Raw genomic sequence first — 26787 nt, 5'->3', positions numbered from 1 at the left:
AATAAATAAATGTGTGAATGATGGCTACAAAGTAACCAAATTCTACAACTGAAATATTTGAAATTTGTTTAAGCTTTATCATTCACTCATCTCACTCTGTTATTTGAAGTGTTCCCCAAATAGATTTAGTTTAAGACAATATTATTTCGGGTTGTAAAACCACTTTTCATACATTCTTCCTTTCTTCACATAGATTAGAGATATTTTGTACAGGAGCAAAAAACATTCCAAATTAATTCAGTTCTGTATTTCCAGAATGATGTTTCTCTGAAAGGGAATAAATCTTCCATGTTGTTACACAGCACAGGTTGTACATACATTTTAAAAATTGCTATCTTTCCTCTTCATTAAAGTAAAACATTAATTAGAATTGTCTGGAACATCTTTAGGTGCCCAATACATGTTTGATGAATGAATAAAATATTAAAGGTATAAGCAAGTGTGCTTATTTTTTTATATATAGGAATGACTCTTCCTATTCACTTATTATCAATTTTCTTGTCATTTCTTTCTGAAGGAGTTTGATTGGCCAATAGAAGGGCTGCTTCTTCCAAACGGTCCTCCCATGAAGAAACCCATCTCTAAGACACTGGAGCAATATGTCCCTGTGAGACTCAGAGTTTTGCGGAATGGAGACAAGAACAAAACCAGAGCCCTTATTATAATCAGTCCAGACATCTCACCTAGGCGGAAAATGCAGTAAGAACAACTTGTTCATATTTCGCATCAAGCATACTTTCTAATTTCTACAGATTTTTGTCTTCTTGATTACAGATGTTTTTCTGGGGAAATTTTGTGTTTATTCTTTAAAAAGGGCTCCCATATTGATATTTGGAGGTAAAAATAGATACTAAAATTCATTTAGTTTCTATGTTAGGAACTTAATTTGAACACTGGTGATTTAGGCTGGCCATGAGAGAACATGAGTTAGAAATAAGTAGTTCTGATAAAAAAAGTTTTATGATCAATATCTATTTTGAATTAGCATTACTGTTTGGGTTTATTAATGTATTTTGAAATAAATGAACTCATAAATTGCTTCTTAAATCTAATTTTGTAATTTCTTATTTAAGTTATTATTTACTTTGTTATTATTTACATTATTTAAGTTATTACACACAATTATTTACATTTAGATCTTTGGAATATTTAATGAACAAATATAGTTCTCAAAATATAACTTTACATAATCTATATCCTTGCCTTGGAATAACATTTTAAAAGTTTACCATCCTAGAAAAGCATCGATCTGCCCTTTAGCTTACGTTATGAGGTCGGAATAAAATCTTCCCAAACACCCAGTATTTCTGCAACATTGGAGAAAGTCACCTGCTGTATTTTCATTACATTTTATGACAAAAGGAATCATAGATCAGGGCAAAACTCTGATGTAAAGAATGAATTAAACACATTGTTTCTCATATTATTAGCTGTGATATTACCTCTTGACCTTTCTTTTGAGATGTTTGGAATATTTGAGGCTGCTGATAATAGTTTAATATTACTTTCTTCACATTGATTAAATATACTTCATACATCACTGAACAATGAGTAACATTCAGATCGGCTGTCCACTGAACTGCCTATAAAGATGATAAAGTAAAAATTTAATCTTCAAAGTAAAGTCAACCCTGAAATTGAAATCTTTGACGCATACATTTCATAATTAGCTCATTCTACTAGACATAAAATGTGAGGGTAATGCCCTTAAAGTAGTATATGACTTTTTTTTTAACGTGCAAAATTAACAGGTAATTTCTATCCCTTCCTATCTTTATGTGTCTCAAAATTATATAGAGATTTAATCTGATCAATTTATGTTTTAAAATGCATGATTCAATCAGGTAATCCAAACGTAATTTGAGAGATTTGTTAATGTGGACAGCTATTCTAGTAGAGAGTATGTGAAACTCTCTGCTAAGTTCATGGAACAGTGTGTCCTGGTTAATCAAATATTCATTTTGTTCTCTACATGAATTAATTATTCCCAAATAATTAAAATACACTGGCATACATTTGACATCAAAACTCTACTGAATATAGTTTAATTTTTCTTGGCTGATTCAGAAAATTTTCTACAGGATCATCAGTAGCATTCCCCACACCTTCCCCCCAATCTTTCTGTAAGTACTGGTAACAGAAGATTTAAATAGGGAGTGTTTTGGTTAACATTACATTTGAACACTATATCTTTCATTTAATAAAATATAAAGATTCTAAAAATACACAATTCTTTCTTACTTGAAAATTTGAATGATGTATATTGCAATTCTTTTACTGTGATCGTCATTAATTTTTTATTAAAAACATTTTTAGTTTTGGATTGATAACAGTATCTGAGTAATATATGAATAAACATATAAATATGAACAGTATATGAATAAAACATCAAAGGCAAAATGAATGTAATCTCTGCATTTTCTTCAAAGTTGATAAATTCACATCTCAGAGTGTTCATTATTGGAAAAGGATTCAGATATTGAAAATTTATTTTCTTGTATAAATTTTTCATAGTATAAATGTTTGTGAAGTTTAATATTTAATTGTGGTAGTATTTGAAATCCTATTTTTTTAAGAAAGGCATTTTTTTTAGAGTAAATAATGATAAATGAAAACCTCACTATTTATTCACATACTTAAACAAGCTGAATGATAATTGACAATGTATACTGCCATATCAATCAAATCTTGGATCATTTTTTTCAGAAATGTTGACACTGAAAGGAAAGGGAATGTGAAAAATTATGTCACTAAATATTCTGAAACAGAAACAAACCAGACTGGATTTCACCAACTTTTGGAGAGGTAAATACTACCCTAAATGCAAAGATATATTCCATTCAAGTGCCTGAATGATTATAACACAAAATATATATGTACCTATATAAGAAAATAATTGTTAATATAGTGATTCTGGAGTTTTTAATCTGTGAAATATGTAAGCTATAAGTACATGATACCAATGCTAATTAATATGTTTTTCCCCAAAATTTCTAGGTCTGGTGGTTTCCCCTAGCTTCTGAACTACAAACTCTGTAAATGTAAATTATCCCCATTAAAAAATATATATTTCACAATTTTACAGCACTTTGGTTTGAATTTGTTTGAACTGAGGGCAGGATATTTACCTACTTTAAATCAATTTTTAAATGTCACTAATCTATACCATATTTTTATTATACATTATTATAATAAAAATTATTTATAATTTATAATTACATTATAATTTTTCTTTTCATCAATATTTTCCTACCCAAACAAGATTTATTCCCATAGAATTTGATAGCTGTTCAAAAGTAGAATACCTGGTATAAACTTTTTCACAAAATATGTCTTGCTGAATATGAGAGTGTAGTTTTATAGAATTTAAGGAAAATTATGCTATCCTTTAGTAATTTAATAATTCACTTTAGATGGTTTCGAGGATCTTTTGTTGTTGTTGATTCTTCCATCTGCAAAGCTGAAGGGAGACCTAACAGCATAACAAGACCCATTTAAAAATAATAGATATAGACCGTTTTTGTTGATATTTAAATTTGCAGGAAACATGGAGCACTGGAAAAACCAGTCCTGAGAGAACAAAGTCAGAGATAAGACTCTGCTTTTCTGGATACTCTGTAAATCCAAGCCACGTGGTTATCATTCCTAACTCTTGGTGTGAGGGTCAAAGGATTTCATGTCTAGGACCCTTGCCCCCATGTATTGGGTTGGCCAAAAAGTTTGTTTGGATTTTTCTGTAACATCTTAAGGAAAGACCCGAATGAACTTTTTTGGCCAACTCAGTAACAGAGAAATCCTGAACTGCTCACTCAGTATCTCAGCCTCAGTTTCTTCCCTGTTATTCTATGATGATGCCCTCTCAGAAGGCCATATGATGTAGTAAAAGACCCAGAGAGTTTTAGGTTTGAATTTCAGCTTTTGTACTCACTAACTTTGTGACCTTGGGCAAGGAACTTAATCTCCAGCTCAGTTTCCTTATCTGTAAAATGGGCTTCTCAGAAAGGGTGTGAGAATTAAACGCAAGAGTAGACATGAAGTGTTTGCAGTGCGTGATCCAATTTAATAATGTGTTGCTGACTTTTATGTGTCAGGTGCTTTACAGGTATTCACACATTTAATCTGTAAGATATCCCTATGAGATAAGTACAGTTACATCTCCCTTTTGCTGATGGGGAAAATGAGGCTCAGAGAAGTTAAGTAACTTCCCCAAGGTTACACAGCCAATACATGAGAGGGCTAGAGTTTGAACCCAGGCAATTTGACTGCAGAGTACACATTCCTTATTAGGCACTTAAGAGCCAGTTCTTTTCTTCTCTCTCCATTGATGTTGGCTGGCACATGAACTAGTTAGAGGAATTCAATACAGAGGAAACAGCTTATCCCGTTCTCTCCAACCCACATACATGGGCCAGTTGAATTCAGCACTATTAAAATAGGGTTTCCACAGAACTTGTTGGAAAGTTCCTGATACGAGTCTACTATTTGTACCCCGAAAATACTGTGCAATATTAAGGGTCTGGGCTAGTAACAGGTAACAACTTAGTAAACTACTTCCTATATATAAAATTTGAAGTTTTAAGAGTTACTGAAGACAGGGTGATTCTGTAGATGAAGTTAAGGAATATATGCCTGGTGGTAGCTACATCAAACTAAAGATGTGTTCTTCAGTGGCTGCTTATATTTTGCCAGTGTAGCCAGTGCAAAGATAACTCTTCTAAAGCACAGTAGTGAATTTAGATCTGAATTTTAGCGTCTACTGTTGGATTTGCATTTCAGAAAAGAAAAGAAGTATAAAAAAATAAATAAATAATAAAATAAAATAGGGTTTCCAAAAAAAGAAGAAAGAAAAATCCACCAGCTTCCCCTTCACTTTACTCTCCCACTTGTCCTAAAACTGGTTACTCCCATAGTCCAAAATTCTCCGAGGAAAATGTGAGTGGAATCAGGTTATCATGATTGTGACTCTCCTTAGGTCATGCTTGGATTTGGGGTGAGTAGCAGGAATTGGGTTGGGTCTTTGGGCAGCATCCAGAGAGAATTAAGCCAATCTTCTGGTTGGGGCTCAATTCTCTTACAGTTCTCCCTCCCACCCGCCCCGCAATACCTCCACCCGACAATTCCTATGGATGAGAAACCCAGTCCAGTTCTCACCAGCCCATCAGCTTCCAGAGTTGTGACAGGAGAGGGAGAGACTTAATTCCCACTGGCTTATTTCCTTCTAAGACCTCTCAGAAAAATGGAGGGCCTAATTACCTGCTCGATTGCTTTTGGCCATCTAAGGTAATAAAATTGAGAAATATTTTTCATACAGCTGAGTCTTCTTGATGAGCATAAAGTCACTTCTAACTCATTTACTATAGACAGTACATTCTAATATAAAACAGCATTCTTTAGGACACGACCCATCACTCTGTTTAGCTCTACTTCCTCTTCCCCAGAATTCCACCTCTTTACCTCTACCCTAAACTGACTAGATAGATTCCAGCCTCTCCACCTCCAGCCCATCTTGCACTTTTCTGACAGTTAACTTTCTAAAAAGCAGATCTGCCAACACCATACCTCTACTATAATTCCTTCAATGACTTCCTGATACTTAACGGGATAAAGGCCATGTTCATTAGTCTGGCACCCTAAGTGCTTTCACTTGGTTTCCATCTTTTTTACCAGCTTCACCTGGCTCTACCTCTTGTCCACAAACTCAGCTCCAGCCATATAAAACTTCTCTAAGTCCTGACCCTACTTGGTGAACTCTGGTTTATTCATCAAGGCCCACCCCGAATGTTACTTCCTTACCTGAGGCTTCCCTGGAAGAATTCATTGTTTTTCCCCTGTGTCCTCACCTCCCTGGCCAGGTGCCTGTGACAGCACCCACTAGTTCATATCACACTTCAGTTGTTGGCTGGTCTCTCCCCGCTACTAGAGAAGGAGCCCTTCAGGAAACAAGGAAACTGTATCGTTCATCTCAATATCCACAGGGCTGGCCCAGAGCTTGTTTGAGGGGAAAAAAATCACTGTTTAATGTTTAACCTGGCAAAAATTTCCTATCTGAAAGGGAGTTAAAGCGCTATATATAGGGATCACTTCTGGTGGAGAGAGGTGAGGAACTGCTGGGTGATGGATGTAACTTTGGAGAGAGTAGAACTTCAACAGCAAAAGCTGAGGAAGGTGTTTAATGTAGAAGGGAGAACAAGAGAAAAGGCACACAAATAGGAAAGTAGGGGCATACTGAGGAGTGAAAAATAAATAATGATGTGGGTTTTTTTGTTTTTTTGATTTGTTGATCATGCTTGGTACTGTGCTAAGCATGTTTCATAATCAACCCTTAATCTTCACAGCAACCTTGAAAGGTAAGAAATTTAGGCTTAGAGAGCTTAAATAATTTGCCCAGTCTTACAACCTGGAGAGGGAGAATGAGACTCAAAAGGGGGCTGCTGGTTTCCAGAGCCAAGCTCTTGACTATCCCACAGTCCTGCTGAGCTAGTTGTTGTTAATGATCCAAGCCCGTGATTTCTTTTATTTCCTCTCTTCTCTGCTGGAAACTTTGCATGCGCAAGGTCAATTTTTGTGTCTCTTATTACAGGTGCACTGAAATTTTAAATTTACCTTCTGCAGCTCAGAGATTGTTCAGTGAAAAGGGGAAGGAAATCTTTGCCCTAAAAGACCTTCAAAGAGATGAACTGGTAAAGACATGAGCGTGAAACTGGAAATATTAATATAGTGATACTATTAAAAGGAAAGTGTTTTTAAATATAAGACTTCAAGCACCATTTTTTTCCTGTTATTTTTGCTCAGAATTATCCTAATTCAGCAACCATCAGAAAGTAATAAGAATAGCTGATTGTTGAGCGCTTACTATGTGTCAGGCATGATTTTCAGGGCTGTATGTAATAGAACTCATTTAGTGCTCATCAAAACCCCTTTTATAAATGAGGGCAGAAACTGGAGAGGACCACATTATTAACCACTTGCGGTTTCTGCCCTACTCTTTTTTTTTCGCGGTACACGGGCCTCTCACCGTTGTGGCCTCTCCCGTTTTAGAGCACAGGCTCCGGACGCACAGGCTCAGCGGCCATGGCTCACGGGCCCAGCCGCTCCGTGGCATGTAGGATCCTCCCGGACCGGGGCACGAACCTGTGTTCCCTGCATTGGCAGGCAGACTCTCAACTACTGCACCACCAGGGAAGCCCCTTAACTTTTTTTTTTTTCCCTACTCTTTTAAGGGGGTAGATTCTGTATTCTTTTCGAGGCCTTCAAAATGTAGTTATTTAATGATTTCTTACTAAATGATTATTTTACCTTTTCAGAAAAAAATAATCATATCTAGTTTTTCACACACTCTATTTGGGAGGCTGGAGAAGGCTGAGAAGTGGAAGGACTTTAGCTGCCCAGCCTTTCCCCCGACTTATGGAATTTATGGTATCAGCTTGAGAAGAAAACCTGCCTTGATTGATGCCTCAAATTCTTTGAACAGAGAACCAAGCTTGTACCAAATTATCAGAACTTGACTCAGACTCTGAGTGTAAAGACCCCTTGAAAGAGTCTTAAACCCAAGTACCAGTGACTAATAGCAGAGGCAGCATGGCAGAGTGGAGACCCTCTGTTCTTGGAGTCTGGTAGACAGTGTTGTTGTTTTTTTAAAATTTATTTATTTTTATTTTTGGCTGCATTGGGTCTTTGTTGCTGCACTTGGGCTTTCTCTAGTTGTGGCGAGTGGGGGCTACTCTTCATTGCGGTGCGCGGGCTTCTTATTGCAGTGGCTTCTCTTGTTGCGAAACATGGGCTTCAGGTGCGCGGGCTTCAGTAGTTGTGGCTCACGGGCTCAGTAGTTGTGACTTGTGGGCTCTAGAGCACAGGCTCAGTAGTTGTGACCCACGGGCTTAGTTGCTCCATGGCATGTGGACTCTTCCCGGACCAGGGCTTGAACCTGTGTCCCCTGCATTGGCAGGTGGATTCTTAACCACTGCACCACCAGGGAAGCCCTAGACGGTGTTTTGAATTCTAATTCTGTCATTGCCAAGTTTTCTGTTTGTTTGATTTTAATATTTTTGTTTTTCCTGCTGTGCTTATTCACTGTGTTATTTTAGAAAGAATTTAAGGTAGATGCATTAAAACATATGACACAAAAAGGTAAATTTAACTTAAAGATAAGTCAATGAGGTCACCAGGGCTAAGCGAGTATGTGTGAAAGGAGGATGAGATGGACCCAGGAGTGACTGTTATACGGATCAACATATTTGCTAGAAATGAATCTGTCAACTGTTCTGAGCCACCAACATGAGGATTGAAACATGAACAGTTACATGACTAAGTATGTCCATGAGAGAAAAAGAACCCTCTTGATCAAAAAGAAAATATTTTTGAGAAAGTTTTCCCTGGGTCCACATACAAAGTATGTATGTAATGATCAGTCAGTGGCCCCAAAAAAAGGCAACGTTGAGTTTCTTTTTCTTTTTACCGAGTCTTTCTCAATATATTACTCTACTTTTTCCTCACGTCAAAGAAATATGTATTTATTTAAGGACATTTAGGAAGTACCTATAAGCAAAATCAAGAAGAAAAAGTATCATCCATAATTTCAGCATCTAGAAATATCCACATTAACATTCTGGTGCATATACTGCAAGTTCATTTATACCAGTGGTTGTCAGAGTTTTCTGTAAAGTGTCAGATAGTTAATATTTACAGACCATAATGCATCTATTGAAACATCAGCTCTGCCATTGTAGCACGAAAACATTCACAGATAACATGCAAATGAGTGGGCATAGCTGTATTCCAATAAAACTTTATTTACAAGAACTGGCAATCGGCGAGATTTGATCCTCAACCATAGTTTACGAACCCCCAATTTTTTTTTTCAGTGTTTAACTTTTAATTTTTAAATTTTTTTAACATCTTTATTGGAGTATAATTGCTTTACAATGTTGTGTTAGTTTCTGCTATATAAAAAAGTGAATCAGCTATATGTGTACATATATCCCCGTATCCCCTCCCTCTTGCGTCTCCCTCCCACCCTCCCTATCCCACCCCTCTAGCTGGTCACAAAGCACCAAGCTGATCTCCCCATGCGATGCAGCTGCTTCCCACTAGCTATTTCACATTTAAACCCCTGATTTATTCCCACTTACCTTCCCCCCATCCCTCCCTTCCTTCTTTCCTTCCTTCTTTCCTTTCTTTAAAAAATTATTTTTTCTAAAACTTTTTATTTTGAAATAATTAAAGATTCATAGGAAGTTGCAAAGATAGTATGGAGAAGTCTTTTTTTCAGTACAAAACCCTGTAGATCCATCAAACTTGTTGCTTTTATCAATAGTTTGTGCCTTTTATCACTGAGTATTATTCCTTTTTATCACTGAGTATGGTGCCATAGTTTGTTTAACCATTCACCTATTGTAGGGTGTTTTGATTGTTTCCAGTTTGGGCTATAATAATGCTGCTGTGAGCAATTGTATCTGGGATTAGAGACTCATTTCTTTGGTAGGTGTATGTTTCATGTGGAGAACATTGGATCAATCCTGATCTGTCCATTGCTCAGCAGAAGAAGCGAATCTTCCTGAGGAACTTAGCATCAGATATTTCTAAAATTCAAACTTTCTGCAGTACACGTAAGATAGAGGGTAAGCATTGGAATTATTTACTTTATATATGTACAGCCAAAAAAAAAAAAAAACCTTGATGATATTGCTTTTTAAAAAAAAAATCCAACTTTGTTTAAACAGGTCATATTTCACCCCTGCATCTTGCTGTTTAGCTTTAGACTAATTTTTATATTTAACAGAGTTGCATATCTTAATTCACACTGTCCTTTGGATGTGCAGAGAAAACATACTTTCTTTATTTTGTCTTTAACAAATTGGGCCTTCTTTGTGAGCCCCAGCTACCCCCATCAAGGAAAACTTTAAATGTACAGTCAGGTTTAAACTTGTCCCATCCATTAATTTAAATAGTCCCTTTCAGGAAGGCTTTCAGGTTTCTCAGTTTCCAGACTCTCACTTTAGTTCTTCTCTAGGATGGAAGGAAAGAACTCGGGGTGCAGATCCTCTTGCTTTCTGGGCCCTGCTGGCTGAAGTCCATGGCTGGGTGACAGTGTTCCATTCTTTTGGCCCAGATAATGCTTTGGGTGGGTGGTACTTCGTGCCTGCCTCAGCCTCCCCTCTGCTCCCTCTGGCCCTCTGCAGCCTGGCTGTGGTTGGGTAACCATCTCTACAAATCCTTGCTACAGAACCTCTTGACCCCTGCTTGGCAGCCACTTCTGGAAAGCTCCCCTGCATGGCTCTTAGTAAATCCTGGGTCATGGCTGCACTTCCCGGAAACCAGATCCAGGTTCATGTGGCTATGCCACAGATTGGAGTGGTGAGGACAGCTCAAGAGGTAACTCATCACCATGTCCTGAACAATGTCCTCAGTGTTTCCTTGTCTAGCTAAGATTCCTGCAGCAAAGCCTGTAGGCAAAATCATGACACCCTGTGCTGGTTTTCTGCCTTCCTTTGCGTTCTGCCACAGATCCTCTCAGGCCCAGAAATGGTAGGTTTCCTCCAGATCAACACTGAGATAAGCTAAATGGGAGCTAAAGGCTTTTGGAAAAGACCCTAAATCATGACAGTGTCATCTGACTTACATGGCCATTGTCTTGTGCCTGAATGTCAAAACTGTATTTGTACTTTTGCTTTCCTTTTGTAACAATTCTCATTCCTCATGGTCTACCACCTTCCCTTAAGGCTACCCCAGGACCAGGACAAAGGTCCTATATATAGAAGAAAAAAATCATTAATATAATTTGAAACATTATCTTATTGCATATCTTGAATACTGTACATTAAGCTTTGCATGTGTCTTTTAAGGCATTGGGAACTTTCATTGAGGAGTTTGGATCCCAGAGAATGACCTAGAGGCGTATGTCTAAATAATGGGACCCATTTGAATAGTTAGAATTTATAACTAACTTATTTTTGGAAAGACCTATTTTTTTAGCACTTTTGACTGAGAATGCCTTGAGAGGAAAGAATTTACAAAAATTAAATTAAGTGAAATCCAATTTATTAGTTTAAAGAGCAACTATCAATTATACTTAGAATGTATTCTCTTAGACCAAATAGCTGGAAATTTTCTGCATTTTTATTTTAACACGTGTTTTCAAAATCCTAGTGCTCTGAGGTCATAACTAATATGTCCATGCAATTTGTGCATTTCTCCTCAGCTCTTGTTTTAGAAGTCCAAAGCGACATTGTGTTGGGAGCCAAGCTTGCTGTGCGGAAACCAATTTTTGGAGAAGAGAAGCAAATTATAGAACCAGAGGAAAAGCAAGTGCAAAAAAATGCTTTAACATCGGGAAATGCTTCTAGTGAAATTCTGTAAGTAATCAGTGTGGCCAGAAAAGTTACCGGGTTCCTATTTGAACTCAGCTCATTAGCTCAGTAACACCACAGAGCCCATGCAGGGAACCCACAGCAAGTTTATGAAACTAATGGAAGTTGAAGAGCTAGTATTTAATTAGTTTCCTGGCAAAAGGGTAGAGCTGGAGCTTCAGTGTTCAACAAGCACAATGATCTACTTTCAGTAATTTTGATATGATGTTGCTATTTTTAAAAGACTGGAATCTTAGAACTGGAGACATTTATTTGAGGAATTCATCATGTTTTTGTTTCCATAAACATGGACTTCAGGAACAATTATGCTTCTTCCTTAATGTAGGTTCAAGTTGAATACATGTTAGTATAAGTTATCATCCTGGATTGCTTAAATAGCTTTCTGATTGGTTTCTATCTCCATAATCTCCTCCTGCCAATTCACCTTGAAGTTTCATCTATGGACAATCTTTCTAAAACACAATCCTCTTTATACAGTTCTTCAATGGCTACCTATTGCAGACAGAAGACAATGTTTAGTCTGGAATCCCAAGCCCTCCTGACCCTGGTCCAGGCCTGTCATTAACCCTCATTTGTACCCCCATGCCCACCTCCACTCCACACTTTTTCTTTGTGCCACATGAACTCCAAGCTCCAGCTCGGCAGCTACAAGCTGTCTCTGGACTGTGGGCTACTCCACTGATGCACTGCTGCAGGCCTCTCACCACATATTCATTTCTTTACAGCTGACGTGCCCCCGTCCTGGGTCTGTGGAAGGATTCTTTATCATTGAAATCAATCATGACAATGACTGTACTAGCAATGTACTTATCAGTTCCCTCCCCTCTACTCCACCAACCACCACCAATTTGGGAATTCCTTGAGGGCAAAAACTCTATCACACGTGTTGTGTGAAGACCAGGATAACTGACTTTTGTCATCATTTACAGAATAAATGAAGGAATCATTGAATTCGTTTCCAAATTATAAAACCAAAAATAGCAAGTCAATTACCATTGCAATAACTGAAAATTAATTTGTATACAAATTAATTTTCATTAATCATTGGTATACAAGCTGTTTTAAACAACTGTTTCTATCCTTAATTACAAGAATATTAACTTTTATGTTAGGAATCAAACTTCCTCATTTTGATGGGTAGTTCATCTGGTCCTACATCCTGACACTAACAAAGGCACCAGAAAGCCTTTTTCAGAGAGAGTGATTTGACCTATATTGTATCTTCCTCAATTGTTAGAGAATTGGCCACAAACTTTTCTAACATTCCCTTTTGTTCTTCTTCTAAAGAATGTATCTAGCCTCTGAGTTATTATACTGCACTTGGAAAAAAATAAATAGAAAGTAAAAAAAAAAAGAAAGAGCATCTTTGAGAGCAAAGATTCTTGTTGTTCTGATTCATAGATTTCATCAAGGCCTGAAATCTTTGAGCTAAAAGTCTTTGAGTCCACTCAAAACATAATGCAGGAGCATGGTGACTTAATAATACTGCACTGCATATTTGAAAGTTGCTAAGAGAGCAGATCTTAAAAGTCTTCATTACAAGAAAACAATTTTTGGAACTATCTGCGGGGATAGATGTTAACCAGACATATTGTGGGGATCATTTTGCAATATATACAAATATCAAATCATTATGCTATATACCCAAAGCTAATATAGTGTTATATGTCAATTATACCTCAATTAAAAAAAAAACATAATGCAGGAATCTCCTGCACATTCTAGGCAAGCTCGTTTGATCCAGCCTCTTCTTGAATACTCCTAGGAACAGGGAGATCACTATTTCACAAAGCGGCCCATTTTAATGTTGAAATAATAATTCAGAATACCTCTATCCTTCTATAACTCCATGGGTAAAGTAGACCCTACCCCACCTCACCCAGTTTCCATCACAATTTCCTGTTTTATTCCACTTGTGATATCCATGGTTTGTTTATTCATTTACTTATCTACTATCTCTCTTCTTCCCACTAGAATGTAAGCTCCGTGAATCCTGAGAACTTAACTGTTTTGTTCACCACTATTATCCCCAATACTTAGAACTCTGTGCCTACAATATAGTAGATGTTTAAGAAATATTAGTTAAAGGAATGAATGATTAAATAATGACTAGTTATATGAATGAATGAATGGACATGAATCAATAAAGCAAGATGTATTTTTAAATGGCTGTTCTAAAATTAACTTGACTGTCCTTCATTTTCTTGGGAGCCGAGGAGTATATAGATATCCCAAGTTAGAAAATCCCATCTGGATTTGGAGGAAGAATCTTGTTATGTCTAAGAATGACTTTTTTTTTGGTCTGTTTCCCTCAAAGAAATTGAGTTGGTAGGAAAGCTGTGCTTTTTATTTTCAACACAAGATGGCACTGTTGTTTCTTTAACTGTTAATGAGCTTTTTGTCTTCAGAAGCTGCTTGTGCTGCAGCTCTGAATAAGGCTGTTGTTACCCACCAATTTCATATCCACATGTAATACTTTTGTTACATTTGAAAAGTGTATGGTCTGCTCTGCTAACGCAGGAATTGTCCCTGGAGATTTGGGTAATTCGATATTGCTTGCAGTTACATCAAATTACCGCAAGCACCTTGGTGACCACAGCCTCCCCCAGAGAACTTTATTTAAACATATGCACATTTAGAGTGCTGAAGTATGCTTGCTGCTTTGCCTGTATATTTATCCTGCCTTCAGCAGAGCAGTCCTCATATTGTGTCATGATCCCACGGAAGCAAGTGTACCCTAAACAGTGCCTGGGGATTTGCTATATTCAGATCTGCATGGTGGTTATGTTTCCATTCACGATTTCATCTTAATAAGAGGCCACAAGGCTGACTCAGTTATTCAAAGTATGACTATTTACTCTAAGTGTTTTCGTGTATTATTCTCTATCAAAACCTGGCACGTTTGTGCTGGTGCTATTTGAGTCTCTCTAGATTTTTCTATTGAGAGGAAAAGTTATTAAGATTCCTTAACATTGTCTAATGAGTAAATTTTATGAAACCTAGTAATCTAGGCTGTCTGTTCCAGACAGAATTATGACACATTTGTGGAGTAGGCAAGAGTCTCATTACACGTTTGTTATGAATTTCCAAAACTACTGAGTAGTCTTAATCTTATTTTTGAAATATAATACATGACCCCATTTTTTTCCTGAGTAAATATAACAAAGATGAATGCTGTTTATTATGTGATTGAGGATTCATTTGCAGCTTTATATTAAAAAATCTAAATTGTGTATTAGTAGGAGGTGAATTTGCAGTGTTAGGCACCATTATGGAAATATGACTTCCAGATCCACCAGCATCATTCAGGATATTATCAGACTACACCTCAGAGAAAATTCTGTGAGTATAAATCAGATTTCTTAGACTTCTGTTTCCTTCTGAACCTTGATAGAGATTCACATGCAAGAGCCCATCTCCGAATGAAGGCTTGTCACACACTTCTCAGGTATGCCTGGCAGGAAACTTCTCATAACTTTGATGAAGATGACAGTCTTCCAAAGAAAATGGAAGAAGAGCTCTTTGAAAATGTGGAACCAGAGAAGAAATACAGGTAAAAAGTTGCAAGGGATTCCTGTTAGAGATTTCTACCTGGTCTTAGATTCACTCACTTTAGGGCAAAAATATTACGGAAGATTTACATTACTGTTAGTTGCTCTTTACATCAACACACACATTTTTGTGTTTCTTGTGTTTTTGACTGAAGTATTTACAAGTACTGGTGGCAAGTACCTTCTCGCTTTAGCTGTGTAATGTAATTTCTCATTCACTGGTGTCTTTTCTATTAAAAGATAAGCTCATCCATCTTTGCCTCCTTAGAACTTAGGACAGAGCCTGTATATTAGTTGAATGAATGTGTAAATGAACTTATGAATAAGCATGTAAAATGCCTTGATGTCTTTAAGAAATTAGTAAAATGCAATTTCTTCCTTTTTAACTTTATTTTTTCTCTGGTCAGTGTCCAGTGAAATGACAGGAATCCATAGTACTTGGTATTATTCCATAATCTTTATACATTTACTTAATGTTATAGCAGTTTACATGAATTAAACAGTTTTAGCACTTCAACACTTAGCACTAGTCCATGCACATAGTAGAGACTTAATAGACGTTTACAAATTAATTGCCAATGCATTGTGATTTTTAATAAGGTTTAATAAGTCTGCATAATGCCTTAAGAGATATTTAAGTATGAGATTCCTTTGAATTAACTTATTAGTGTATCATTATTTTGGTTTATGATATTTTATGAGTTGTTAGGGAAGATTCAAAAACTTGGAGAATGGGATTCTGTTTGCCAGGGATTCTGTAGATAGAGGATAGAAATGATCATGATTTGAACAGAACTCCTTTATTTCCCTCTGTTCTGATTCATTGCCCTGTTCCTACTCCTACCTCTTTTTCCCTTTAAATTATCTCAAGTGGATTTTTTCTTTGCTGATGAATTTCTCATGTTCTCTTGGATAAATATTTATTTCTAATATAAAATAAACTCAGAATTCTACTTTTTACATCAGCTTGACAGTGCAAAGCAAATAACATTGCTGCTGTCCTGATGATAATGCTTCCGCATTATAAGTGAATTTGGTTCATGGCGGGTCTCTTGCCAACAGAACTTGCTATCTCCAGCACATCAGTGCACAGGACATTTTTCTGCCCCTAATGGGATTTCTTTATCTCAGCCATTCTCCAAAACAGAGTAAACTGCAGAAGGTGTGCCACCAGCAGTTTGAATACAGAGATGGGCAAATTATAAGCTATGCTTCTCCTCGGCTAGTCTTGGGGGTGCAAGGCCCCAGCCTGCGTTCAGGCATGGAGGTTGTTTCGGTGGAGAAAAAAGCAGATGGTAGTCATCAACACTGGAGGTACAAGGAAGACAGCAGGTAAACCCATTATATTTGGGCCTCAGTATATCAAAGGGTGAATAGGCGCCTAAGAGATCCAGCATGGTCCCCACAGACCAGGCAGGGGTATATTTGAGGACTTTGGATTTTCTATTTAATGTGGCCAATAATATTTTTAACCTACTCAAGGAAGAGAAAGATTGTGAAGTCAAATGTAAGTGCTCAGTAGTCTACACACAACTCATCCACTACAGCTTCAGGTAAGAAACGTGAAATCTAGCCTACTAGGTTCAGAGTTGGGTTTTTTTGTTTTTTTTTTTTAAAGAAGATGTTGGGGGTAGGAGTTTATTAATTAATTTATTTATTTTTTCTGTGTTGGGTCTTCATTTCTGTGCAAGGGCTTTCTCTAGTTGTGGCAAGCGGGGGCCACTCTTCATCGCGGTGCACGGGCCTCTCACTATCGCGGCCTCTCTTGTTGCGGAGCACAAGCTCCAGACGCACAGGCTCAGTAGTGGCTCACGGGCCTAGTTGCTCCGCAGCATGTGGGATCCTCCCAGACCAGGGCTCGAACCCGTGTTCCCTGCATTAGCAGGCAGATTCTCAGCCACTGCGCCACCAAGGAAGCCCCAGGTTCATAGTTTTAATGGGCCATTGAGGTCAAGAGAGAGCTAGACTCTCATCTAACTTATTTGTGTGATTTGAAAACATCATAAAATCAAGTAAGAATTCTAAAAAGTCCCATTTTAAAAAATTTGCAGTACTTTTCATTAACACAGTCTTCTGCGCCGCCCCACATGCATGCCTTCCCTCTCTCCCCTACTTCCATCATATAACCAACTGATGTGGCTTCCACTCACACAGTGAAATCGAATTGAATTCTTACCCTAATGAGATAAATCAACCTGGTGCAATGGCTGGCCCTTGTTTGGATCTAGCTTGAAGCCCACCACTGTCAAAAAGGTTAATTCTGAGACAATCAGAAGAAATTTAAAATAGTCTGGGTACCAGATGATATGAAGGAAGCCTTGTTAATTTTGTTGGGTGTCATAATGGTTTAATGGCTATGTTTAAAAAAAGTCCTAATCACTTGGATGTATATTGTAGTATTTACAGATAAAATTAAGAGAGATCTCAGCTTTGTTTTAAAATATTCTAGCAAAGCAAAAATTTTTTTAATGGGGACGGGCGAGGGGATGAAACAGGCATGGCAGAATGTTGATAACTGTTGTGTCTGTGGCGGTTTCTTATACATTTCTCTCTGGTTTTGTGCATGCTTGAAATTTCTTTAACAAGAGAGATGACAGCTCCTTGGTTTTTAGATGGTTTGCTTCAAAGTCTACCATTAGTGTTATATGGTGGGGCTCCAGGGCCCTCTTCAGTCTCTTGAAATACTACAGAAAATGTGTTTGTGTATCTGTGTAATACTTTTTTTTTTCTTTTTCTGGGAAAGAGCTGTGAAGGTGTGTGATGCAAAAGGCTTAGGGGATCGCTGCTTTGAGAGAGACTGTATAATCTTCAGCAGGCGGCAGCAGAGGGCCCAGCATGGACAGGAAAGGAGCTAGCCTTCCTCTGCTCACTGTCTGAGATTCAGAGCTGCCAGCAAGGAACACATGCAGCCTTGTTTCAGAGACAGCTGAAAAGCCAACCTGTAGACAGACCTGGTGAATGTGTTCTTTTGCCCCATTTATCCTAGCTAAGCTGACTTTGCGACAGGGGAGCTCAGAAGCAGGCTTTTGGCCCTGCGAATGGTTTGCTTTGTGGAACCAGAATTCATTCCTTTAGCTGCAGAAGATTATCAAGGACAGTGTTTTAGGTACCGGTGCTTTAGCAAAGAACAAAACATAAAAATTCCTGCCCACGAAGCTAGTGCTACCCCATCTCTACATTTCTGGAATTTAGAGCTACATCTTACTGCCTTGGCTTTCTGTATTATAGTAGAGGTCCCGCTTGAGCCTAAGTTGGAATTCGAGTATGGCTGAAGGGCTCTAGGGTGGACACGCATGGGGAATGAGAGGAGTGACCCAAGGCACTAGACAGCCACACTTGATAAGTTTAACTCAGGAACACTTGGTCATCAGAAGAGAGAGCAAGTTCTGAGTCCTGCTCAGTGTCTGTACTGCTTTTGGTTTTCACCCTAAGTGCTGTGGGGAAATCAGGAGGACAGGAAGGCTGTTTAAGTAAAAACAAAGGGAAGCTCGCCTAAAACTCTAGGCACTCCCTTACTGCTTTGGAAAATCTAACCACATGTAACACCAAAGAGGATGGTCTCTTCCAATTTCCTTCCACTTTCCAGAACGCTCTGCAATGTTGTCGTATTGAGGCCTTCCCATGTCAAGCCGTAGAAGAGAGGGACAGTTGGAGGGAGATGGTGGTATTGACTGATCACTGGCTGGAAACTGTAGGGTCCAGAGAGAAGAGGTGGAGCCGTGAGGGGGAGGGGCAGTGGGACAGGGTTCGCTCCTGAACACATGGGTCACCGTTTAGGGACTCCCACAGACACTTGGGCAGGAGAGGTTTTGCAGAAGTCTTGATGATTAGATGTGGGCATTATTCAGAGGAACTTATGTCCCATGGCAGAAATGTCTGTATAGCGACAGTAATTCTGAGCTTTCTTCTACATTTTCCCTTGACATTTTTCTTCTTCGTGTAACTGGGTTTTGAAACCCATTTGTTCTGATAAGCTGGTGAGGCCTGGAGAAACTTGGGTTACACTACGTAGCAGAAACCTGTAGAAAATTCCATTTATGTGAACCATAGTCTTTTGATCTTCCATATTTTTCCCAGGCAGTAAATTAGCATTTATTGAGGCAACTTCCCAATCAGAATTTGTGTCAATAGAGCAGAAGCCCAATAGCTCACTGCCAGCATGACGGGAGGTGCCAAGTGCTATCACTGTGCCTAGAATTTTCTACCATTAGTCCTTTCATTCAGTCCTTTGGGTCTTGAATTACTTTTTCATTTTGGCCTTCTATTTAAAATAGAGAATAACTAGAAAATCTGATATCTTAAGCAATTATAAGCAAAACCTCGTAAGGGGAAGTTTGACTATGAGAACAAGGCCTAGCTGGGAGAGCACATGGTCTAGGAGAGTAGTATAAGAAAGTAGTAAAAGAGCAAGGGGGCACTGGCGGGCAGTAGGAGCTTACCAAAGACACACTTACTTGGTTTCTAGTCACACAGAAAAATGGTCCAGGTCAACTTTTGAGATAAACTGGTATCTTTCTCCTATTTTCAACCGTGGCACAATCTGAATTAATCATTTGGTCTCAAAAGGGAAATATGAAAAAAATGCTCAGGGAAAAAAATCCCCTTCAACAAGTTTCAAAATTTTAAAAGGGAAAATACAGTGTCATGGAATTCAGAGCTGAAAGAGATTTTGAAATTTTTCTAGTCTTAGTCACCTGATTCTAAAGCTAGGTAAACTGAGGCTCAAGAAGATGAAGTGATTTGTATGCACTCGCACTGTGGGTTAGTAGAAGAGGCTGTGCTGTCGTGCTGGGATATTTCTGGGACACAGAGTCAGTTCTCACACTGCCGTTTGGCACGTAGTGGGCTTTATGTAGAAGTCTAAAAGCTCAGGCTTCCTGCAGAATGTAAGCACTCCTGTGATGGGCAAGTGACAATTGACAGTCCAAAAAGGAAAAGAAAAGTCAACACTGTCATGGCTGAGCATGGCACTGAAGCATGGGAGAAGTTGCTACATCTATTCTAGGCAGCAAAAACAGAGAAAGCTAGGCAACTAATCTAGGCACCTCAGTAAGTTGTTGCAGGAAATATACAATCATTCATTCATCTGACTACTACTGAGTGCCAGTAAAAATGCAAGATGCAAACTATGCCACATGCTGAGGCTACGGAGATGAACAATATTGAATATCAGCTCTCGTGCTATGCACAGACTTGATAAATGCTAAAAAGGTATTTGATAAAATTGAATACCCACTTTGGATTTAAACTGACACTTCGTTAACTAACACTAGAAGGAAGAAACACATTGTAAGATTAATAGTGATTGTCTTAGGAATATAAATGATGTTTCAAATTCTGTTTTCATTTTTACTATATTTTCTAGTATTTTGTAAATGCTTTACAATGAGGATATTTTGTTTTATGTTCAGAGATTTAAATTAGATATCTAGAATTTTTTGTCTTGAAAGGAAAAATACGTTACTCTTATCACAGATCTCCCCCACCCCCGCTTTCTCCCCTTTCCTCCACTCCCACATCATTAAATTTTATATTCAGGACTAGTTATATTTTCCACAGCAGGATTGCCACTGCTGCTCTGTAATGTAACTATGTTGACAGACATAAAGAACTGGCTTTTTCTATGCAGACAATATCCTTGAATGTTTGGTCTATTCTTGCTTTTAAGTGATGTACGGGAAAGAACTTGAGGGTTTTAGCTCTGTACTTTGCTTTCTTTCTTTTCAGTCAAGGAGGCTTTATTTTAGTTCCAATATAAGATAACTTAAAAATATTCAATATATATCTTGGACTTTTAGGGAGTACTCATTTAGAAAAGAAGAATTTGAGGGAAAGCTATAAAAAAAATCACAACAATCGATAATAGTAGCTTATACTAAGTGCCATGAGCCAGACAATATTCAACGCATTTTTTATGCATTAGCTCACTATATTCTCAGGACGAAAGTCCTGTGCAGTATATGCACCGTTATCCCATTTTACAGATGAGGAAACTGAGGCTGAGAGTTGTTAAGCAGGTCTTGAGATATACTCAAGATTTAAACTCAGGCATTGTGGCTCCAGAATCCATGCCCCTAATCACTCTGCCACATTGCCTCTCACAACAGCGAAACAGGTGAGGAGAGTGTCTGGGTACAATCTGGAGACAGAAAACAGGCAGTCATTTAAACAAGGGATGTTTAACATAAAGAATTATTAAGCTATGCTAAACGAGTAACTATCAGATTTTTTAAATAAAAACCTCTATACGGTATTCTAGGGCTGAGGGGGTTGAGGACAAACTTGGGATTGGGTCCCTTCCCTAAGGCTGGAGTTCAGAGCTCATTGGAAGAAGTATGGGTGCTGTCCACTGGATGGCAGGGAAATGTGTTGGTTTGCATGGCCAGATCTGTTGTGTGGTTGCTGGGCAAGCAGGAAGTAACCCTCTGGAACTTACGTGGGTGTGCAACTACTGCTGGGCATGTGGAAATGCAAAGGTATGGGGTTGCTGGTACAGCAGAAGGTCTGGAGCACGTGGTGTCCATATTGGGAGGGCCATTAGTGGTTGATCACCAGGCCAGGCCTGGGATGTGAGGGTATTAAAGGACCACGTGCATTCTGGGCACATGGCTGGGACAGAGCATCCCTGGACACCCTCACTCCCAAACACTGACCCCAGGCAGCAGCCAGAAAGAACAGGAGCACCCCTTTTCTCCTTCAGTGTTCTTCCAGCACTCTGCACTGAGGAACCTCAACATCGTGCTTATGGTGGGGGAGAAATGCCCAAAGGATTTCACATCCATTAGCGCAGAGTATGTATGGAGACAAGAGGCAACACACAGATAAGGGGCACAGAGGGAGCTCTAAGTTGGTCATGCTGCTTTGTAATGGGCCTAATCCTGTTTTCCCAAGGACCTTTCACCTGGTGAGTAACCCAGACCTGGTGCTGGCAGTGTCTATGACCAAGGCTGGAGATGAAGTCTCTGGCTATCCGGTTATTGCTCAGGTAAGATATGTAGAGGCTAAAGAGTAATTATAGCCCTTTATTTAGTTAAATTTAAGGAAAGCTCCATGCTTCCTTGTTGTGGAGAAAGAAAATGGCTGTCATAGAAACCTATCTTGAATGCCATTGTTAAAATATTTACAATAGTCTGCCTAGATTTCAAATTGAACATGTTCCTGTAGCTCTGAATTTAGTTTAATCCAACAGATGGTGATTGTGGGCTTGCTGCATGTCAGGAGCTATGCTAGTTACTTAAATCAAATCCAATGGCAAGTGTGAGAAATTATCCCAATAGCATTCATAGCGTCTCAGTGGTGGGTGCAGTCAGGTGAATGGCTGTTAGATGCGTGCATTTTAAGTTCAGTGATTTGGAGACATAAGCAAGTCCCCTCTCACCTGGCAATGGGTGGGAAAGACCGTGGTCAGGCGTCTTTCTGGAGGGTGTGAGCTCTTCAATGCTAATTCTACTGAGACTCATTTGAAATATACTTTCAACATACTTTTGCAAATGCTTATAGCAGCCAAACAATTTTTGGAGACTCCAGAGAAGGCTGGCTTCATTTGAATTTTGGGTAAAGACCTATGGGGTTGTTTTTTTCTTTCCCACTTTTGTCTGTTATCCTCACTTACCAAAGGCACTCCTAGACGGGTATATATTTTTCCTTGTTAGGAGGAGAAAAAATTTAGGAGTGTCCCTGCTCTGCATTTACTTTCTGTATCCTCCACAGTATTTGTCATCTTTGTGTTGAACAGAATATACTGTCTCCAAATAACATTTGTCTTATTCCATATTTTAATAACAATGAGGCAACTTGCTTTGCAGGTCCTGAATCCAAAATTGGGATATAGCAATCTGGACAAATACTAAAGCTTAATTAAGCCTTCTATCCTGATGATAAATATGGACTAAAATTTTATTCTAGGAGACACAGTATATATAACATCAAATTTTTCCCTGTCAGGTGCCTCTTTGGCATGGACCACAGTAAGATAAAACCTTATGCAGACGCAAATTTTGTACCTTAATCTGTTACATAAAATTATAGATATGGATCTTTTCCCCTAAGGTTCCCATTTTATAAGAAATGAGTTTGATCCCAAAGTTATTTGTATTACCTTTCAAGAGTTTTTTCTTTGCTTGGTGTTTCGTTTTTATTTCTTGAAGCAATCAGTTTGTGAGAATATATTAAAGTTCATGTAAAATAATAAAAATGAGACATGTTAAGTTAATGTTACTAAACCCCCTCCCTGTTCCTTGAAATATAATCTTTGTTTTCCATACCTCTGAGGGATGCTCTGTGGTTTGACTTATTAAATCAATTCCTGAGATCATTTATTTTCCTCTTCACTATCAATCTCTCCCTGGTAAAGTAGGTGTTATTCATTATAAAGTTCCTTGAGGTGTCATGATGTGTTTAGTTGGAACTAATCTAGTGGTTTAAATTCCTTGAAATTGAAACTACTCATTTTTTTAACTTATGCTCAAACCAAGTTTTATAATTACAATAAAGATGCTGTTTCTAATACATAAAATGGAGTGTACTCACATTTTTGAAAAAAACCTTGATAACCAGTGAAATGTAAATTAAAATATCAACAAGGTACTATTTTTCATTCATTAAATTGATGATGCTTTGGCAAGAATGTGAGGAAAAGAGGCAATTTCGTATAATATTGGTGGAAGGGTAAACTAGAATAACCTTTCTAGAAAGCATTTGATATGATAAAGCTTTATATTATACATCATAATTTTTTTAATGATCCTGTTCCGTTTTTTTTTATTTTACTTTATTTTTTTATACAGCAGGTCCTTATTAGTCATCAATTTTATCCACATCAGTGTATACATGTCAACCCCAATTGCCCAATTCATCACACCACCACCACCACCACCCCACAGCTTTCCCCCCTTGGTGTCCATACATTTGTTCTCTACATCTGTGTCTCAATTTCTGCCCTGCAAACCGGTTCATCTGTACCATTTTTCTAGGTTCCACATATATGCATTAATATACAATATTTGTTTTTCTCTTTCTGACTTACTTCACTCTGTATGACAGTCGCTAGATCCATCCATGTCTCAACAAATGACCAAATTTTGTTCCTTTTTATGGCTGAGTAATATTCCATTGTATATATGTACCACATCAGCTTTATCCATTCGTCTGTCGATGGGCATTTAGGTTGCTTCCATGACCTGGCTATTGTAAATAGTGCTGCAATGAACATTGGGGTGCATGTGTCTTTTTGAATTATGGTTTTCTCTGGGTATATGCCCAGTAGTGGGATTGCTGGATCATACGGTAATTCTATTTTTAGTCTTTTAAGGAACCTCCATACTCTTCTCCATAGTGGCTGTATCAACTTACATTCCCACCAACAGTGCAAGAGGGTTCCCTTTTCTCCACACCCTCTCCAGCATTTGTTGTTTGTAGATTTTCTCATGATGCCCATTCTAACTGGTGTGAGGTGATGCCTCATTGTAGTTTTGATTTGCATTTCTCTAATAATTAGGGATGTTGAGCAGCTTTTCATGTGCTTCTTGGCCACCTGTGTGTCTTCTTTGGAGAAATGTCTATTTAGGTCTTCTGCCCATTTTTGGACTGGGTTGTTTTTTTCTCCCAATCTGAGGGTTGTCTTTTCATCTTGTTTTTGGTTTCGTTTGCTGTGCAAAAGCTTTTAAGTTTCATTAGGTCCCATTTGTTTATTTTTGTTTCTATTTCCATTACTCTAGGAGGTGGATCAAAAAAGAGCTTGCTGTGATTTGTCTCAAAGAGTGTTCTTCCTAGGTTTTCCTCTAAGAGTTTTATAGTGTCCGGTCTTACATTTAGGTCTTTAATCCATTTTGAGTTTATTTTTGTGTTTGGTGTTAAGGACTGTTCTAATTTCATTCTTTTACATGTAGCTGTCCAGTTTTCCCAGCAACACTTATTGAAGAGACTGTCTCTTCATTGTATATTGTATATCCTTGCCTCCTTTGTCATAGATTAGTTGACCATAGGTGTGTGGGTTTATCTCTGTGCTTTCCGTCTTGTTCCATTGATCTATATTTCTGTTTTTGTGCCAGTACCATATTGTCTTGATTACTGTAGCTTTGTAGTATAGTCTGAAGTCAGGGAGTCTGATTCCTTCAGCTCCGTTTTTTTCCCTCAAAACTGCTTTGGCTATTCGGTGTCTTTTGTGTCTCCATACAAATTTTAAGATTTTTGTTCTAGTTCTGTACAAAATGCCATTGGTAATTTGATAGGGATTGCATTGAATCTGTAGATTGCTTTGGGTAGTATAGTCATTTTCACAATATTGATTCTTCCAATCCAAGAGCATGGTATATTTCTCCATCTGTTGGTATCATCTTTAATTTCTTTCATCAGTGTCTTATAGTTTTCTGCATACAGGCCTTTTGTCTCCCTAGGTAGGTTTATTCCTAGGTATTTTATTCTTTTTGTTGCAGTGGTAAATGGGAGTGTTTGCTTAATCTCTCTTTCAGATTTTTCATCATTAGTGTATAGGAATGCAAGAGATTCCTGTGCATTAATTTTGTATCCTGCAACTTTACCAAGATCATTGATTAGCTCTAGTAGTTTTCTGGTGGCATCTTTAGGATTCTCTATGTATAGTATCATGTCATCTGCAAAGAGTGACAGTTTTACTTCTTCTTTTCCAATTTATATTCCTTTTATAAATTTATTTAGTTAGTTAGTTTTGGCTGTGTTGGGTCTTGGTTGCTGCACGCGGGTTTTCTCTAGTTGCGGCAAGCGGGGGGTACCCTTCATTGCAGTGTGCGGGCATGCTCATTCTCTTGTTGCGGAGCACGGGCTCTAGGCGTGCGGGCTTCAGTAGTTATGGTGCACAGGCTTCAGTAGTTGTGGCACACAGACTTAGTTGCTCTGTGGCATGTAGGATCTTCCCGGACCAGGGCTCGAACCCGGGTCCCCTGCATTGGCAGGCAGGTTCTTAATCACTGCGCCACTAGGGAAGTCCTGTATTCCTTTTATTTCTTTTTTTTTATCTGATTGCCGTGGCTAGGACTTCCAAAATTGTGTTGAATAATAGTGGTATGAGTGGACATCCTTGTCTTGTTCCTGATCTTAGAGGAAATGCTTTCAGTTTTTCACCATTGAGAATGATGTTTGCTGTGGGTTTGTCATATATGGCCTTTATTATGTTGAGGTAGGTTCCCTCTATGCCCACTTTCTGGAGAGTTTTTTTCATAAATGGGTGTTGAATTTTGTCAAAAGCTTTTTCTGCATTGAGATGATCATATGGTTTTTATTCTTCAATTCGTTAATATGGTTTATCACATTGATTGATTTGCATATATTGAAGAATACTTGCATCCCTGGGGTAAATCCCACTTGATCATGGTATATGATCCTTTTAATGTGTTGCTGGATTCTGTTTGCTAGTATTTTGTTGAGGTTTTTGCATCTATATTCATCAGTGATATTGGTCTGTAATTTTCTTTTTTTGTGACATCTTTGTCTGGTTTTGGCCTAATAGAGTGAGTTTGGGAGTGTTCCTTCATCCACAATTTTTTGGAAGCGTTTGAGAAGGATGGGTGTTATCTCTTCTCTAAATGTTTGATAGAATTCATCTGTGAAGCCATCTGGTCCTAGGCTTTTGTTTGTTGGAAGATTTTTAATCACAGTTTCAATTTCATAACTTGTGGTTGGTCTGTTCATATTTTCTATTTCTTCCTGATTCAGTCTTGGAAGCTTATATCTTTCTAAGAATTTGTCCATTTCTTCCAGGTTGTCCATTTATTGGCAAAGAGTTGCTTGTAGTAGTCTCTTAGGATGCTTTGTATTTCTGCGGTGTCTGTTGTAACTTCTTTTTCACTTCTAATTTTATTGATTTGAGTCCTCTCCCTCTTTTTCTTGATGAGTCT

At 38.1% G+C, this 26787-nt stretch overlaps 1 protein-coding gene across 1 annotated transcript in view; it reads left to right on the top strand.

The window, feature by feature from the left end:
- DCDC1 (doublecortin domain containing 1) overlaps nt 1-26787 on the top strand; it is a 453979-nt gene that overhangs the window by 388232 nt on the left and 38960 nt on the right. Inside the window, exons 21-27 of the mRNA XM_029208753.1 lie at nt 518-699; nt 6581-6680; nt 9482-9617; nt 11198-11351; nt 14761-14919; nt 16049-16249; nt 21809-21902. Coding sequence (XP_029064586.1) covers nt 518-699; nt 6581-6680; nt 9482-9617; nt 11198-11351; nt 14761-14919; nt 16049-16249; nt 21809-21902 — 1026 coding nt within the window. The remainder of the gene's footprint in view (nt 1-517; nt 700-6580; nt 6681-9481; nt 9618-11197; nt 11352-14760; nt 14920-16048; nt 16250-21808; nt 21903-26787) is intronic.

Source organism: Monodon monoceros, unplaced genomic scaffold (assembly GCF_005190385.1).
Source record: "Monodon monoceros isolate NGI ecotype Baffin Bay Population unplaced genomic scaffold, NGI_Narwhal_1 Super_Scaffold_7, whole genome shotgun sequence".
Lineage (NCBI taxonomy): Eukaryota > Metazoa > Chordata > Mammalia > Artiodactyla > Monodontidae > Monodon > Monodon monoceros.
Note: the sequence above shows the minus strand (reverse complement) of the source record. Positions and strands in the feature narration are given on the sequence as shown.